General features: G+C 40.5%; 1 protein-coding gene across 6 annotated transcripts in view; it reads right to left on the bottom strand.

Moving 5' to 3' along the window:
- The window catches only part of ABCC4 (ATP binding cassette subfamily C member 4 (PEL blood group)), a 243,002-nt gene that overhangs the window by 108,454 nt on the left and 120,865 nt on the right, over window positions 1-13,683 (bottom strand). For all 6 annotated transcript variants that reach the window (XR_013763518.1, XM_079138025.1, XM_079138024.1 and 3 more), the window contains 4 exons: window positions 12,272-12,412; window positions 11,866-11,903; window positions 11,400-11,494; window positions 9,364-9,510 (listed from right to left, as the gene is read on the bottom strand). Coding sequence is in view for 5 of the 6 variants with exons in the window: in XM_079138025.1 (XP_078994151.1) it covers window positions 9,364-9,510; window positions 11,400-11,494; window positions 11,866-11,903; window positions 12,272-12,412 (421 nt within the window). In the remaining variant the exon portion in view is untranslated. The remainder of the gene's footprint in view (window positions 1-9,363; window positions 9,511-11,399; window positions 11,495-11,865; window positions 11,904-12,271; window positions 12,413-13,683) is intronic.

The raw sequence follows: 13,683 nt of genomic DNA on the forward strand, positions 1-13,683 counted from the left end.
GGGAAAAGAAATGAAAGTATTTCCAGAACTGAGTACTTGATTTTATGATAGCTTAAACATACAACCACAGTATTTTAATAAACTTCTATTCAAAACGTACTTTGAAGCTGTTCAGTCTTTCTTCTAAACATTAAAAGACTTCTACTTAAACGATGGGGAAATTTCTCAAAAATTAATTCTGATTACCAAGAATGAGAACACTCAATGGAAACTGGTCAATGTTACCATAACATTACATATAGAGAAAACATCATTGCTTATGTTCTATAACCTTTCAGGATTTCTAGAAAGCCCAAAGTGAATGTAGATCCTCAGAAATGGTGACACCGGACTGGGTCGGGTAGTGCATGGATGTAAGTCCAGTGACTTGGGAGGCTGACACTGGAGGATTGAAAGTTTGAGGCCAGCCTGTACAGCTCAGCAAGAGCCTATCTCAAAATAAAAATTAAAAAAGGGCTGAGGATGCACCTCAGTGGTAAGGTGCCTCTGGATTCAAGCCCTAATACCAAAAAGAAAAAAATTTTTAAATAATTAAAAAATAAAAGAAAGTGGGAAGTTGGAAGCCCCTACCAGTTTCCGGAGATGAGCCATAGCATCCAGATGTTCCTCAGGGAAAGCATCTGGATGCAGTGAAGAATCTGGTTCAAAACTGTGCTGGGTTTTCTGTAAGCTTAAAGACTGTGATCTTAAAGAATCACTGACTTCTGTTTTCCTTAAACTCCTCTCACACTCCCACTGGTGTGATTTCAGTTTGAATACAATTTGCCTTGAAGTACCAGGAGAACAGTTTTTGGGAAACTTTATGAAATCAAGGTCAATCACTTATGTGATTGATTACAAAAAAGATATATACTACTGGGCTGCGCTTGTAAGTGTGTGCGTTCTACATATGTAGATGTCTCCTGCTGTACTGAATTTTTAACCAATACCATTTCCATACAGAATCACAGAACAATGGAACAGGGTGATATTTTAGAAATAATCTGTTGCCTGTGCTTTAAGTTTGCAAATGCCTTTGTAGACAGGAATTTTTGGACCAATGCTCAGGTCACAGGAGACAACCAGATGATCAATAAATGCCTCATGAGCAAAGAAGCTGACCTGTGAATAACCACAGAAGTGACGATTGGCGTAATGGTCACAATGCTATGTCCCTATCAGAACTGGAGCAGTTCGACACTTCAACCTACCTCCAAATCCCTGCCAATCACAGTTTAAAAATGTCTACCAATGCTTTAAAATGGAGCACATCGTTTATACAGCAAAACTATGACACCTGAATCTGTTAACTCATAGCAGTGCTGAAAGTCCTCTTCAGTAAGCATTCAAACCCCAAGGAAATTTATTAGGCATCTGACAGGTTCATCTCCTTGACTGATAAAGAACAGGAGAACTTGCTTCCACATACAGTCTAGTCTCATGAATTACAGCTTCCCAAGAAGCAGCATGTGGTCTGTGCCATCACATACTAGAAACTAAGTCTACTATAAATACACGATTATAAATTGTACTTTTGAAAAGTAATTAATTATAGGGAAGAGCTTAATCTAACATAAACACCACCTGTAAGACAAGGTTTGAATTCTGTTTCAATACTGGAAAGTTTTGTTGTTCTTTATGGGTGTGGCTTGGAGAGATGCAAATACACCCTTGGAAACTTCCTGGTTCTATTCCGCCAACAATATTTACTCATTGGCTGCAATACATCCAATCCTGGGATCCAGAGACTCAGCAATACCACAAGATGGTAGGGGGCACAGGCCAATGAAGTCACCAGCAGCACATACACACTTACCTGCATCATTATGTAGCTATATTTTTGATAACCTACTATCAAAACTTTGATCACAACAAAAATTTTAAACTTTATGTGAAACAAAATGTCACTGGTTCAAAGTTTTAAATACTCACAAATTTTTCCCAGTGTCTTTATGACAAAATAATGTTTATAATAAAGGGGACAAAGATGAAACAATAGAATATGAAAACTCCAGTTATAAATGAAAATTAGTGGGGAGGGTAAGAAAAGAATGGAGAAACTTTGGATTGTGTAGAGGGGAAAAAAGAGGGAAGAGACAGACATCATTACCCTACGTGCATGTATGATTACAGGAATGGTGTGAATCTACATCATGTACAACCACAGAAACAAAAAGATATACCCCATTTGTGTACAATGAATCAAAATGCTGTCTGTAGAAATAAAAATTTTAAAAAAAGAAAATTAAACTCCATCTGTGATGCCATTCGAGAGCTTCAAAGATAAATCTTCAAGGGGAAGCACTTACCCTTATAGTAAAACCATGGAATTTAAACCCAGCAAATCCCCACCAACTTACACATCCCATCCGAAAAATATGCTTGCTCCTATCACATTGTCAGTAATATACTTATCAAAACTAATACATGTTTAAGTTGGTCCAGAAATACTACTTCATTTTCTCTTGAAATGGTTACACGAAAGCAAAGAACAGCTTCATAAAGTTACCCTGGAGCATTTCTGAGTCACAAAGAGCAGAAATGTTAACTAAGGGTTGGGGGGAACCTTCAATATGACAAACCTAATCACTATCCATCACTCATCCCACAGTGTAATGCCCAGGTCCTGAGCCTCCACCACCAGACACAGGGACACCAAGGTCTGACCAGTCCTAAGTTAACTAACAGCCAAGATAATCAGGCACTAATCAAAGGAAGCTCAGAGCCAGAGTCAGGCAGCAACATCACAGCCACAGATATTAAACTGAAGTGAAGAACTTAAATAGATTATAAGAGGGCAGGGACCACCAGGTTAATACAAGACTCAGGCAGTGCATACCTACTACCTACATGATAATGTAACCAAAATTTTGAGAAACACTAAACTATAATTTTGTTAAGTACTACCAAAATTTGATAAAATAAAAAAATTTTAACTACATGAAATAAAAGGTCACTGTCTCAAAGTTGTAAATATTCAGGGTTTTTTCCCCCCAGACTCTTTATGGCAAAATAAATAATATTTGTAATAAAGGGGGTGGGGATGAAATCAAAGTCAGCATGCATCATTTAATATATATTCTATGAACTATTAGAAAATAATAAAACAATAAAGCAAAATGTGATCCTTAAAATTTCCTCAAAGATTACATGACTACCACCTTGAAGGAGATGCCAATTTCCTAACTCTTACCTTTTTAACATTTTATCCAACAACCATAAACCCAGTACTTCCTGTTACTAAGTTGCCCGAATTTCCATGTACGATTTATTATGGAGAAGAAACATGAATAAAGAGCAATCAGAACATTCTAGAAGATTTAAAACATAACACAAAAACAGTACAATATTTACCAGCTGCAGATAAGTGTAATAATAATCACATTTATAAAGATTATTGACAAAATAACAATAGCAATCAAATACATGTAACTATGTAACTATTTAAACTTGTAACAAAGGCTTTTATCATACTATTAGCAGTAAATGAGCAACTCCCATAAAATATCACTTAATATCACCCCTGATAAGAGTTTAAGTACATACAACCATTGTTATGTGAAAAAACATTATTTTTAATGTGTGACAACTAGACAGGATTTAATTACCACACCTACTTCAAACCATTAGCTGTTTCATTCAAACCTGAAAAAATAATATTTATGTGGCTATTGAGCACCATTATGATTGATGCAATCTTTTGTGTAGCTCCCTTTATAGTCACTTGCATTTGTTATTATTAACAAGGAAAAATGAAAGGGGAAATGTGTGTTTTTGTTCTGCCACAAAGCTTTTCTGATGATGACTAACTTCTTCCTTTGAACAGAAAGAGGCTCTTAAACTAACTAATGTACATATAAATATGCACTTTACAAAGAGCGCCAAGCGAGGGAGGGGGAGAGAAGGGCTCCAGCCAGAATAAAAGCAGCTAGGCAAGATGAGCACATGCAGGCGGTCAGGACAGTTGTTCTTATTCTCAGTTTCTTGCAACTCATCTGCTCTCAAGGAAGAAACACACACACACACACACACACACATACACACACACAGTTTCTTTTAACCATATCCACAACAGATCTCACTTGAAAGGAAACACGGCGAGTGATTTGGCATGAATGGGCATATTACCAATTTTCCAGCATCACTGCTGAATATTTATGTCGTGACGAATGACGACACTGGAGAGTTTCTAACATGAAGCCCTGCCTTGTACATCGTCTGGATGATGCTGTGTCAAAACAACACCTACCATAAATCAGAGGTTTAAGACCAGTATTTCTTGTTTAAACACGCTACCTGCTCCGCAGCAGCGCTTGTGTGAACAGGCACAGATTAACGCATGCTAAGCACTGCCATTTTCCCTCCGAACTTATAGAGCTATAATTTAACAGGCCTGTTATTGTCAGAGTAATTTTGACAGTGCTGAAATATTATACGTGTTAAAATATGCATTTAGCACTAACTCCAGTGGTCATTTGAACTGAATAAACAGACAGACAGGCATCCCTGCAATTATGCTCCTTCCCTATTGATGACTCTTTTCTGTCCTCCTGGCAAGGAAGCGCTACATTGACAATTGATTTTATAAGCAGTACAGAAAGACGGTCTTTCTGATAGAACAAGAAGCTCACCCTGTTGCTTTGGTTCACTCTTCACTTCTCCACCAGCTGTCCAGCAGCCTGCAGTTGGATGTGAGGGGTCCCCTTCCAGGTTGAGGAAACAATTCCCCTGACTTCTGCCCTCCTGCTCCAGCCCCTCCAAAACACACATCCTAATTTAGGACATATGATGTTTGTAAAGTTGTCTATGGAGACTCACTTCCCAGCTGACTGAGCTGGGAATCTTAATCATGGACGCAACTCTAGATTTTTGATAGGGAGGATACAAGAAGGTCTTCAAATCTAGGGTACCGTTCGTGCTCCACACCTCAGTGACCACAAGCAACTTCCACCAGAAGAATAAAAGAGCAGCAGACATGTCAGCATGTTTCTTTTTCTAAGGCTTTAGTTTTAACTTCATCCGTTTAAAAAAAAAATGAGAAAATTTTGTTTTGTTTTGTTTTCACCCTGTAAAATGCATAAGGGAGCACACACACACAGCACTGCAGAAAAATCCGTGTCTGACAAACACACGGGCCGCAATTCAGGACTAACTTTGTACTTCCCTGGGAGAATAAACGAACACAGACAGACATCAGTGACTCGGTTTCCTAAAGCCAAAATAATAAATTGAAAGCAAATAAATATTTATCTGGAATCTCAGATAAATATTCAATGCACTCAGCCACACCTTATGTCACCATAATTAGGAAAGGGAAGAAAGGACGCCTAGGCACTCATCTGCTCTCCAAAATGAAGTTCAGAGGCCTGAGAGAAGGAAATGTCTCGCATAACTCTGAGGAAACTCAAGAAACTGTGACATTCTCCCTAAATTTATGTTTCGGAAGGAGAAAGAAGCAGGTTGAACGAGCAACCAGAATCTACCCTTTAGGAATTAAAATATACCCAGATGAGAAGTCACCGGCTGCCTAGTCCAATTTCTAGTCCAGAGAGTGTTAACTGGGAAATCTGCATCCTTCGTTTGAAAGGTTAGGTATTCCTAAATAATGTTGGGAATATTTCTTTAATGCAGTTTAATGCTCCAAATATAATAAAAACAATGCTTTTTAAAATTCCCTATCAACACCTATCAAGTTACCAAAGACCTAAGCTATAAAAACGGAATTTCCAAGATAGCTATAAAATCAGACTGCGTTTTGCCATGTCTGCTCTGACAAACTATCTCTGAAATCCTGCAGATCATGCTGCCCTCTTGTGCCGGATGCCAAAAGCAGCACAGATTCTGCCCAGGGTGGAAAGCTTGATTTACCTTTAAAAGAGAATTGGCTCTTGATTTCGGAATGACTTACTGTTGACCTGAGATTTGGGTGACCCAGTTAGTAAGATCTGATGGAACTGAAAAGGGGCTAAGATGGAAGACAAATTTTGAGAAGGAAGTGGCAGAGGTGGCAGATGACATCTGCAAATGCACTATTCAACTCAAGTCACCATCAAAAGGCGGGAGGAAGCCTGGGCAGAGCAGAATGTGAGGGTCTTTAACAGACATGACACCATTATCAAGATACATCCAGGAGGAGAGGATAAAAATCAGGATAAGCGAGAAGGAGGACAAGAAACAGAAGAGGAGGGAAAAAATCTGGCTCTGGTCATTCAAAGGTCATATACTGCTTTGGTTCAAATTTTACCCCAATGGCTTAAGATTAATCGGGTATGAAAGATGAGTAGACATAAGGAATCACATTATACAAACAAATTAGGTCCTCCTGATAATTCTTTATGCACCCATGCATGGGTAAAAAAAAAGAGAGGAACCTAAAGTCTTGTGACCTGGAGAGGGGTGACCAGGTTGGTAGCTGACTATCTGGAATGGGAAGTGGAGTCAGCACATCATGACCGAAAAGAAACACGTATGTCCAGGTTTGCCTGGCTCTTCTCTGTAACCCCAAATAGGTGAACTTCAGGTGTCAGTATTTCTAGCAGCCTCCATGAAGGTCTGGATGGTAAGTATAAAGCGTTCCCTGCTGATTAGCAACAGGGATGAAGCGTGCTGACAGAAATAGCACACCTGGGCTGCAGTGCTCATGAACAAACGGAGAAGACACTTGCACCAGCCAGAGCAGGGTCACTGAGTGGGAACTGCAGAGGAGGGTGGAAGGGAACTCTGGTCAGACCTCGGGCCCAAGCTGGGCTGTGACCACTCCAGGTAGTTCCCAGCAGGAGGCAGACCCACTGAACTTGACCTGCCCCACTCTTCATACTGTCTAGGTTACTGGACACTACCTGCTGGCAAAAGTCCTTCCTGTCTGAGCTCATAGGAAACTCATATTGAGCATGCTCCAAAGAACTAAATATCAAGTCGAAAAAAGGTATGCTTCCTCACCTGCCAGCACTTCTTATAAAACATACTCTGTTAATTCAGGAGGCATGGCATTATGGGTGGGTTAGCGGGGAGTGGGGGGGCCGTACACTTAGCATGTATATTGAAAAAGAGGGCAAGCCTGCCTTGCTACATTAGAGAGCAATTCTTCTAGTAGATGTTAGATGAGCATTACAGTTCATAAATAAGCAACGTGAACTGTGGGCCATAATTGATAGTTGTGGTATATCTTTCACCATTGTAAAAAGTACCAAAATTTTATCTAAATGAAAATTTAAATCTTAATGAGTCTTTAAGTTTATATTTTTGTTTTAAATCTACCTCTTGAAAAGTAAATGATATATGACTTCCAAACATTTTGGGCAAATCAGGCCTATCTTCATAGTATTTATCTGGGCTCTTATTTCACTAAAGGGATGAAGTCCTGCTAAAAGGTATGGGGAGAGAAGATGAAGGCCTGTGAGCTGCTGTAAGATTAGTGACCTCCAAGGATTTAGACGGGGCCCCAAAACCCTGATTAAGAATTAAATCATCATGAGGAGAAGCTATGGGTCTTGAACCCGAAGGGCCCGCTTAAATGAGCAGTCAGGTGCAGGCGGAGGCCCATGAAACCAAAGGCAGTGCCCCTGAAGGCTTTGTGTCAGTAGTTTTCAAGTTACTTGGAGAGTGGAGCAACCTTACAGCCCTGACGATGGTACAGAAGCCGCCAGTCACTTTCCAATTACAGTCACAACCGCACCGTTATTTGTGTGGTCTCTGCAGTTCACAATTCTTTGCACTTCACACAGCACCTGGATTAAACAATAGTTTCTAAATAAATCTACACAAGATACTTTCCAAAACAGTCTTATTTCATCCATACAACAATGGCACAAAACAGAAAGAGGAGGAGTTGGAATCTCCAGCCCACAGGAAAGGAACTTGAAGTTCAGGACACTGTCACTGTTGCTAACATTCACTGGCCATGGATCATGGGGCTAGGTTTGGCTTCAAGCACAGGTGACGAATTATCCTGCTTAATTCTCACAGCATCTCAATAAGGTTGGCATGAATATTATCCCCATTTCACAGACAGGAACACTGAGACGCAAAGAAATTAAGTAACTAGTTGGTGAGTATTAATATAACTACACTCAGTTATTGTGATTAGTAACTAGAGCCACAACTGAACCCGGACAGGTGGCTCCCAGGTCCACACCTTCACCCACTACACCCTACTTTGAGATTTTCTGTGCAATGGGAACTACGTGCTTTGGTCTTAGTCACACAGCTAATCAAGGGCCATGCCAAAGCTTCTCCTGTGCTCCCTCCAGACCTCCTCCCTGTCAACCGTCACCTGCATAAATAAAGTCAATCTGGGCCTTGCCACAAGTGCGCTCAACTGGCCAGCGTGGGGATACACGACCATGACTAACCCAGGAACCTGGGTTGAGGAGGCTACTTCAGAAGCAAGGCACCCGGGTGGGGGGTCACAGGGTCACAGGACAGAGACATTCACCACTTGGGAACTATCAGGTACACTCATGTGGAAAAACTAACTACTGAGGATCTCCACAGCAAGTACCACAAACCCCCATGATGCAACCAAAGTGATTTCAAAAAAACCACAAAGAGTCACAGGTGACGGCAACAGAGCATCAACAAAGGAAAGGAAAGGTCTGGGTTTTTTTTTTAAAAAACATACAGAATTAAAAGCTTTGAGGGATGTTTACATTTTAACAATCCTAGATTGTTTTGTTTTTATTTTGGTGCCAGGGACCAATCCCAGGGGCACCACTGAGCCACATCCCCAGCCCTTTTTTATTTTTATTTTGAGACAGGGTCTCACCACGTTGCTTAAGGTCTGGCTGAGGCTGGCTTTGAACTGGCGATCCTCCTGCCTCAGCCTCCGAAGCTGCTGGGATTACCGGGGTGTCACACCTGGCAATCTTGGATTTTAGTTAACTCTTTACTACTATTTTGGGTAAACCTCATCATCAGGGCCTGCAGAGCTCAGTGGCTCCAGAAATGGACAAGCCTCCTGAGGAAAAGGTTAGCACGCAGCCTTGCGTTCAGAGCGTTCCTCCAGAGACAACTCTTCCCCAAGGGGGCTGAGGCCAAGGTTGTGTCCACAGCCAATGTTTTAACAACTGTCTGACTCATTTAAACACATTTGCATGGAATGCAGGGTACTTAAATGCCTCAGACAAATGGATTTCTAAAATGTTCTGCAAAGTAAACATTCATTCGTTGTTCCACACACATACAACTTCAAATAAAAGACTGTATGCTCCGGATATTATTTTCTGTGGTGGGAGAAAAATATCAGTGAGGCTTTTGGTAGAAAACGAATCAACAGGCACAGTGATTTTCTCCCAGCATTGATTCCACTTTCAAAGACTGAAATGTCACCAGATCCTCAATGTGTTAACAGGACATATTTACTGAGAAATGCAGTGTCTGACTTACCTATTGGATTTCTATCAAAGAACAATACCGGGGCTTTCAGGATTGACTCAAACATTTTGTTGTGCAAAGTTTGTGAAGAATTCACAAGAACGTAGAATACCAACAGAGATCTCGCTATGCCGAAAAGGACCGTGGATACGGTTAAACCTGAAATAAAGAAACATCACTCAGAGAACACATGATCCTTGCCTTTCCTTCCACAAAGCTAAAGCGGATCAGGTGGTCTTTAAGGACAGTACTAAATATATTCCAAAAAGCATCTGGACTTTACAAAAATATAACGTAATTACAAGATGCAGTGACAAAGAAAAATTAAAGTGGTTCATTCTCCTCTTATTGAAAGGAAACTACGTGGGGGGGAAAAAAGGGTGCGAACTATAATTTCATTCCAGGTTTTTCTAATTCAAATAACAAGTTCTATTGGAAATTCAGAATTAAGAAAAATAATCTTAAAAACCTTGCCTTCTCCATATCCCAATTCTTACTACCTATAACACATCCTATAGTCTAATGTTATGGTATGTTATGATACCAACACATGATACTAACAAGGAACAGGAGAAATGATTTACCTTTTCCTTGTAGAAAATGCCCAAGTAGCTTTAAAGAATTTGAAAATACCACATTAAGTTGCACATGGAAAAACTCTTAAATAACTGAATTTCAAGAAAATAGAAATTACATTTTTAACAAAAGATAATTAATCTAAATAAGCAGCTAATCTGTTTCGTATGAATACAAAATATCTGTGAATGATCATTAACAGTAAGACATGCATGAGGATCCAGTACGCCTGTTGACACGTAAAAAGTTTTCCTATTATCCCCCCCCCCCCCCCCCCCCCCCCCCCCCCCCCTTTTTTTTTTTTTTGCCCTGCTGGGGTTCAAACCCAGGGTCTCAGGAATACTAGGTAAACACCTTCCCCCAGAGCAGCAAGCCCTATCCCCCACTTAATGCACAATGTTACATACAGTGACGATAACTTCTGTAATAAATATTTTCCCTTCTAACGACACCTCATGTTATTAGCTGTGCAAATGTCCAAACTTCATCAACAGGCATTTATTTGCCTTTGCCGCCCGCCCCCAATCCTACTTGAATAAATAATAGAACCAGTCTCCTCTCTCCTCTAGGTCTCCCATCCCCCACCAATTCAGATGGTAAGTAGCTGATGGCTTTAGATTTCTTAGCAAGAGATCAACAAAATGAGTACCAAGTTTCAGTGAGTAGCTTCTTACAGAGATAACTCACTCTATCTCTGAGGAAAGCTTGTACGAGCGTTTTCTGTGGAAATATTTAAAATTTTAGATGAGGATTTCCTTTAAAAAGCATGCAATGCTACATATATTCTAGGCACTCTTGTGAAAACAACGCAAGTCGTTAATATTAGTCTGGCAAGCCAAATGTTAAATTAATCACACAGTTGGGGACGCGATAACATTGTGATCACGAGGTAAGAAAGAGAAGGAGCCCTAATTCCCAGACACTGGGTCTCTCCCTGCTTAGCTTCCCTCTTAAGTAATTAGTGAAGCCCGAGAGATGAGCAGTACACTGGAGGAAGCTTTGCATACCTGTGAGGGAATAATGCTTTTATTTGGGGGGCCTTGCTGCCAGAGGATTTCATCCAAGTTCAATAAAAGCCAGGGTTTATTCAGACAGAATTGGAACAATCCGAACCACAGGGTGGGGATCCGTTTCTAATCCCCTTGCCCATCCATATAATGATATAAGATTTAGCTAAAGCAACCTATTAGAATAGACAATAGCCACATATTTCCAGTGGCTGATTTTCTGAATGCTCAATCCTAGTTTAACTTTCAAAATCCAGTACAGAGCAAATTAAGAGTCTTCATTCAACCTCTTTCTTCTAGTAGATTTTAAAAATAATTATTCTAATTAATTCACAGAGTAAATGCGACTCAGACTCCTAATCTGTTAAGACATTACTGAATTACTCCTAGAAGCCCTAGTTCCCCACACTGGCTCATTGTAAGCATCTCAGCTCTCATATAATAGACCAAATGATTAAACTTTACCTGCATAAATTCCTAAGTACCAGTTAAGATCTAGTTTCTGGGTTCCATTTCCTTCCCTATTGACAGTGATATTCAGCATACTTTGTTCATTTGCCCTATGGAACAGGAAGAAAAAGAAATATTAAGCTATAGATAGAAATTAAACACCAAAAAAATGGATCTCAATATGGATGAAATATTTTATGCTAGAAAATGATTCCTGTCTCACACAGAGCTTTGTATAACCATCTTATAAAACTCAATTCGAATCGTGACTTTTAGTTCTCAACATGCTGCTGACAATGAGACGTGGGTAGAGACCCTTCTGGTCACACTCCACCAGCAAGAACACTAATGTTTTCTTCAGGGAACTGTGCGAGGATGAGGAGAGAAGGCTCAACAAAGTCCACCTTTTTCCCTGAACTCTGGAGAAGTGAGGCTTGGTACTGATTTTATAGCCCTTCACGTTCAACCAGAAACAACTCACCAGTAGGAAAGCCACCAGTCCTGAAGGACATAAAAAACCTGGAGGAGGAGAAAAAATTCCAGCATTGGCATGACTTACCAATTTGAAACTCTAAACCCCCACAATGCATAATCAAAAGGAAGGTTCCAGAGGACCAAGATGGTTCTTCTGGTTCAGGTCTGTGCCAAGCCCTATTTCCCAGACAAGAGCAGGTCAAGCCAATGCACATGACATCCTTCAGTCTTTAGAAGATACCCTTTTCCTCTAGAATCTCTTTGTAGTGGACACATAACCCCAGCTAGCACCACTCCCGTTGGTCCCACAGGCAGCACTTTCTTGAAAACCCCACGTGAACCGCAAGGGGCAGCACGCACAGCCGGGGTATGCGACGATCACCCTGAGGGCCCAAACAACTGTCATTAAGTACCTGAGCTGCCATGTTCAGCAGAATGAGGAAGATGATGATAAACCAGGATGCCCCGGCTGTGAAGTAATTCTTGTAGACCTTAAAGCCAACTTTTCCTTCAGAACGGCTTTCCTCTGGTTGCGCTGCCTGTGCGTTCTCTACCTATGAAGGAAAAAAAGCGGTTAAGAGACAAAGTAGTGCACAAGCTAGCACACCAGAAAGTTTCAGAAGTTGCCAGTGCCCCCTGCTGGCAAAGGGGTGGGAAAATAGGCACATGCAGCTGTAGAGTCCAAAATGGTACCTCTTCCATAGAGAAGGGTGTGCAAATAGCTAACTGATGTGTAAAGGCATTTGACCTAGATCGACTCATCCCATCTCTAGAAGTCTCTCAGAAATAAGAGAATGGTGTGGCTTTGCTTGAAGCATAACATGATTTTTAGCACATGACTGACATACCAAAGTTCAAGTGTAAATGCTGAAGCTTATACCAAAATCAAAAGATAACAACGCAGAAATGATGTGTCACTCTAGGTTATGTGTGTCAATCAACAATGGAAGTAGCCTTGGGTTCAATCCCCAGCACCACCACCCACAACAAATAAAACAAAGCAGAGGCTTAAAATGTTAGCCAAATACAGTAACTGAGTTCTAAGAGTTGGGGCATTGAAAGTTTGGATAGAAGGAATAGCATGTTATCTCAAGCTGCTTGTCAGAATCATTCAGGCTCACAGATTTGGCCCATGGGGGTTTAGCTAACAAAGAATATCTAATTGGACCTTTGCAACCATGGGTGCCACAACCACAGACTGAAAATGCCCAGGGGAAAAACAATGTACCTCTGTTGAATGTGTACATACTTCTCCTTGTTGTTATTTCCTAAGCAATAAACCATAACAACTACGGACACAGCATCAATACTGTATTAGGTATTATGAGGAATCTAGATGAGATTTAAAGTATTCAGGAGGATGTACATAAGTTATATGCAAATACTGTGCCATTTTATATAAGTGAGTTGGACATCCTCAGATTCTGGTATCCTCAGGGGTCCCAGAACCAATCCCTTCCCAATACAAAAGGGTTAACTATTTTTAAGGGAGCTTTATGAATTCTGCCTGAAGGACTTCAAAATACATTATAGATTCACATGAGCTGAGGACATACTTGGCTCTATGCCGACCACTGGGCATTCAAAGATGACTAAGACATGGCTTAAAGATATATGAAAAAAAAAATGTTCAACATCTCTAGTAATAAGAGAAATGCAAATCAAAACTACCCTAAGATTCCATCTCACCCAAAGTAGAATGGCAATTATCAAGAACACAAGCAACAATAGATGTTGGCGAGGATGTGGGGAAAAAGGTACACTCATACATTGCTGGTGGGGTTGCAAATTAGTGCAGCCACTCTGGAAAGCAGTATGGAGATTC

This window comes from Sciurus vulgaris (assembly GCF_902686455.1).
Source record: "Sciurus vulgaris genome assembly, chromosome: 4".
Lineage (NCBI taxonomy): Eukaryota > Metazoa > Chordata > Mammalia > Rodentia > Sciuridae > Sciurus > Sciurus vulgaris.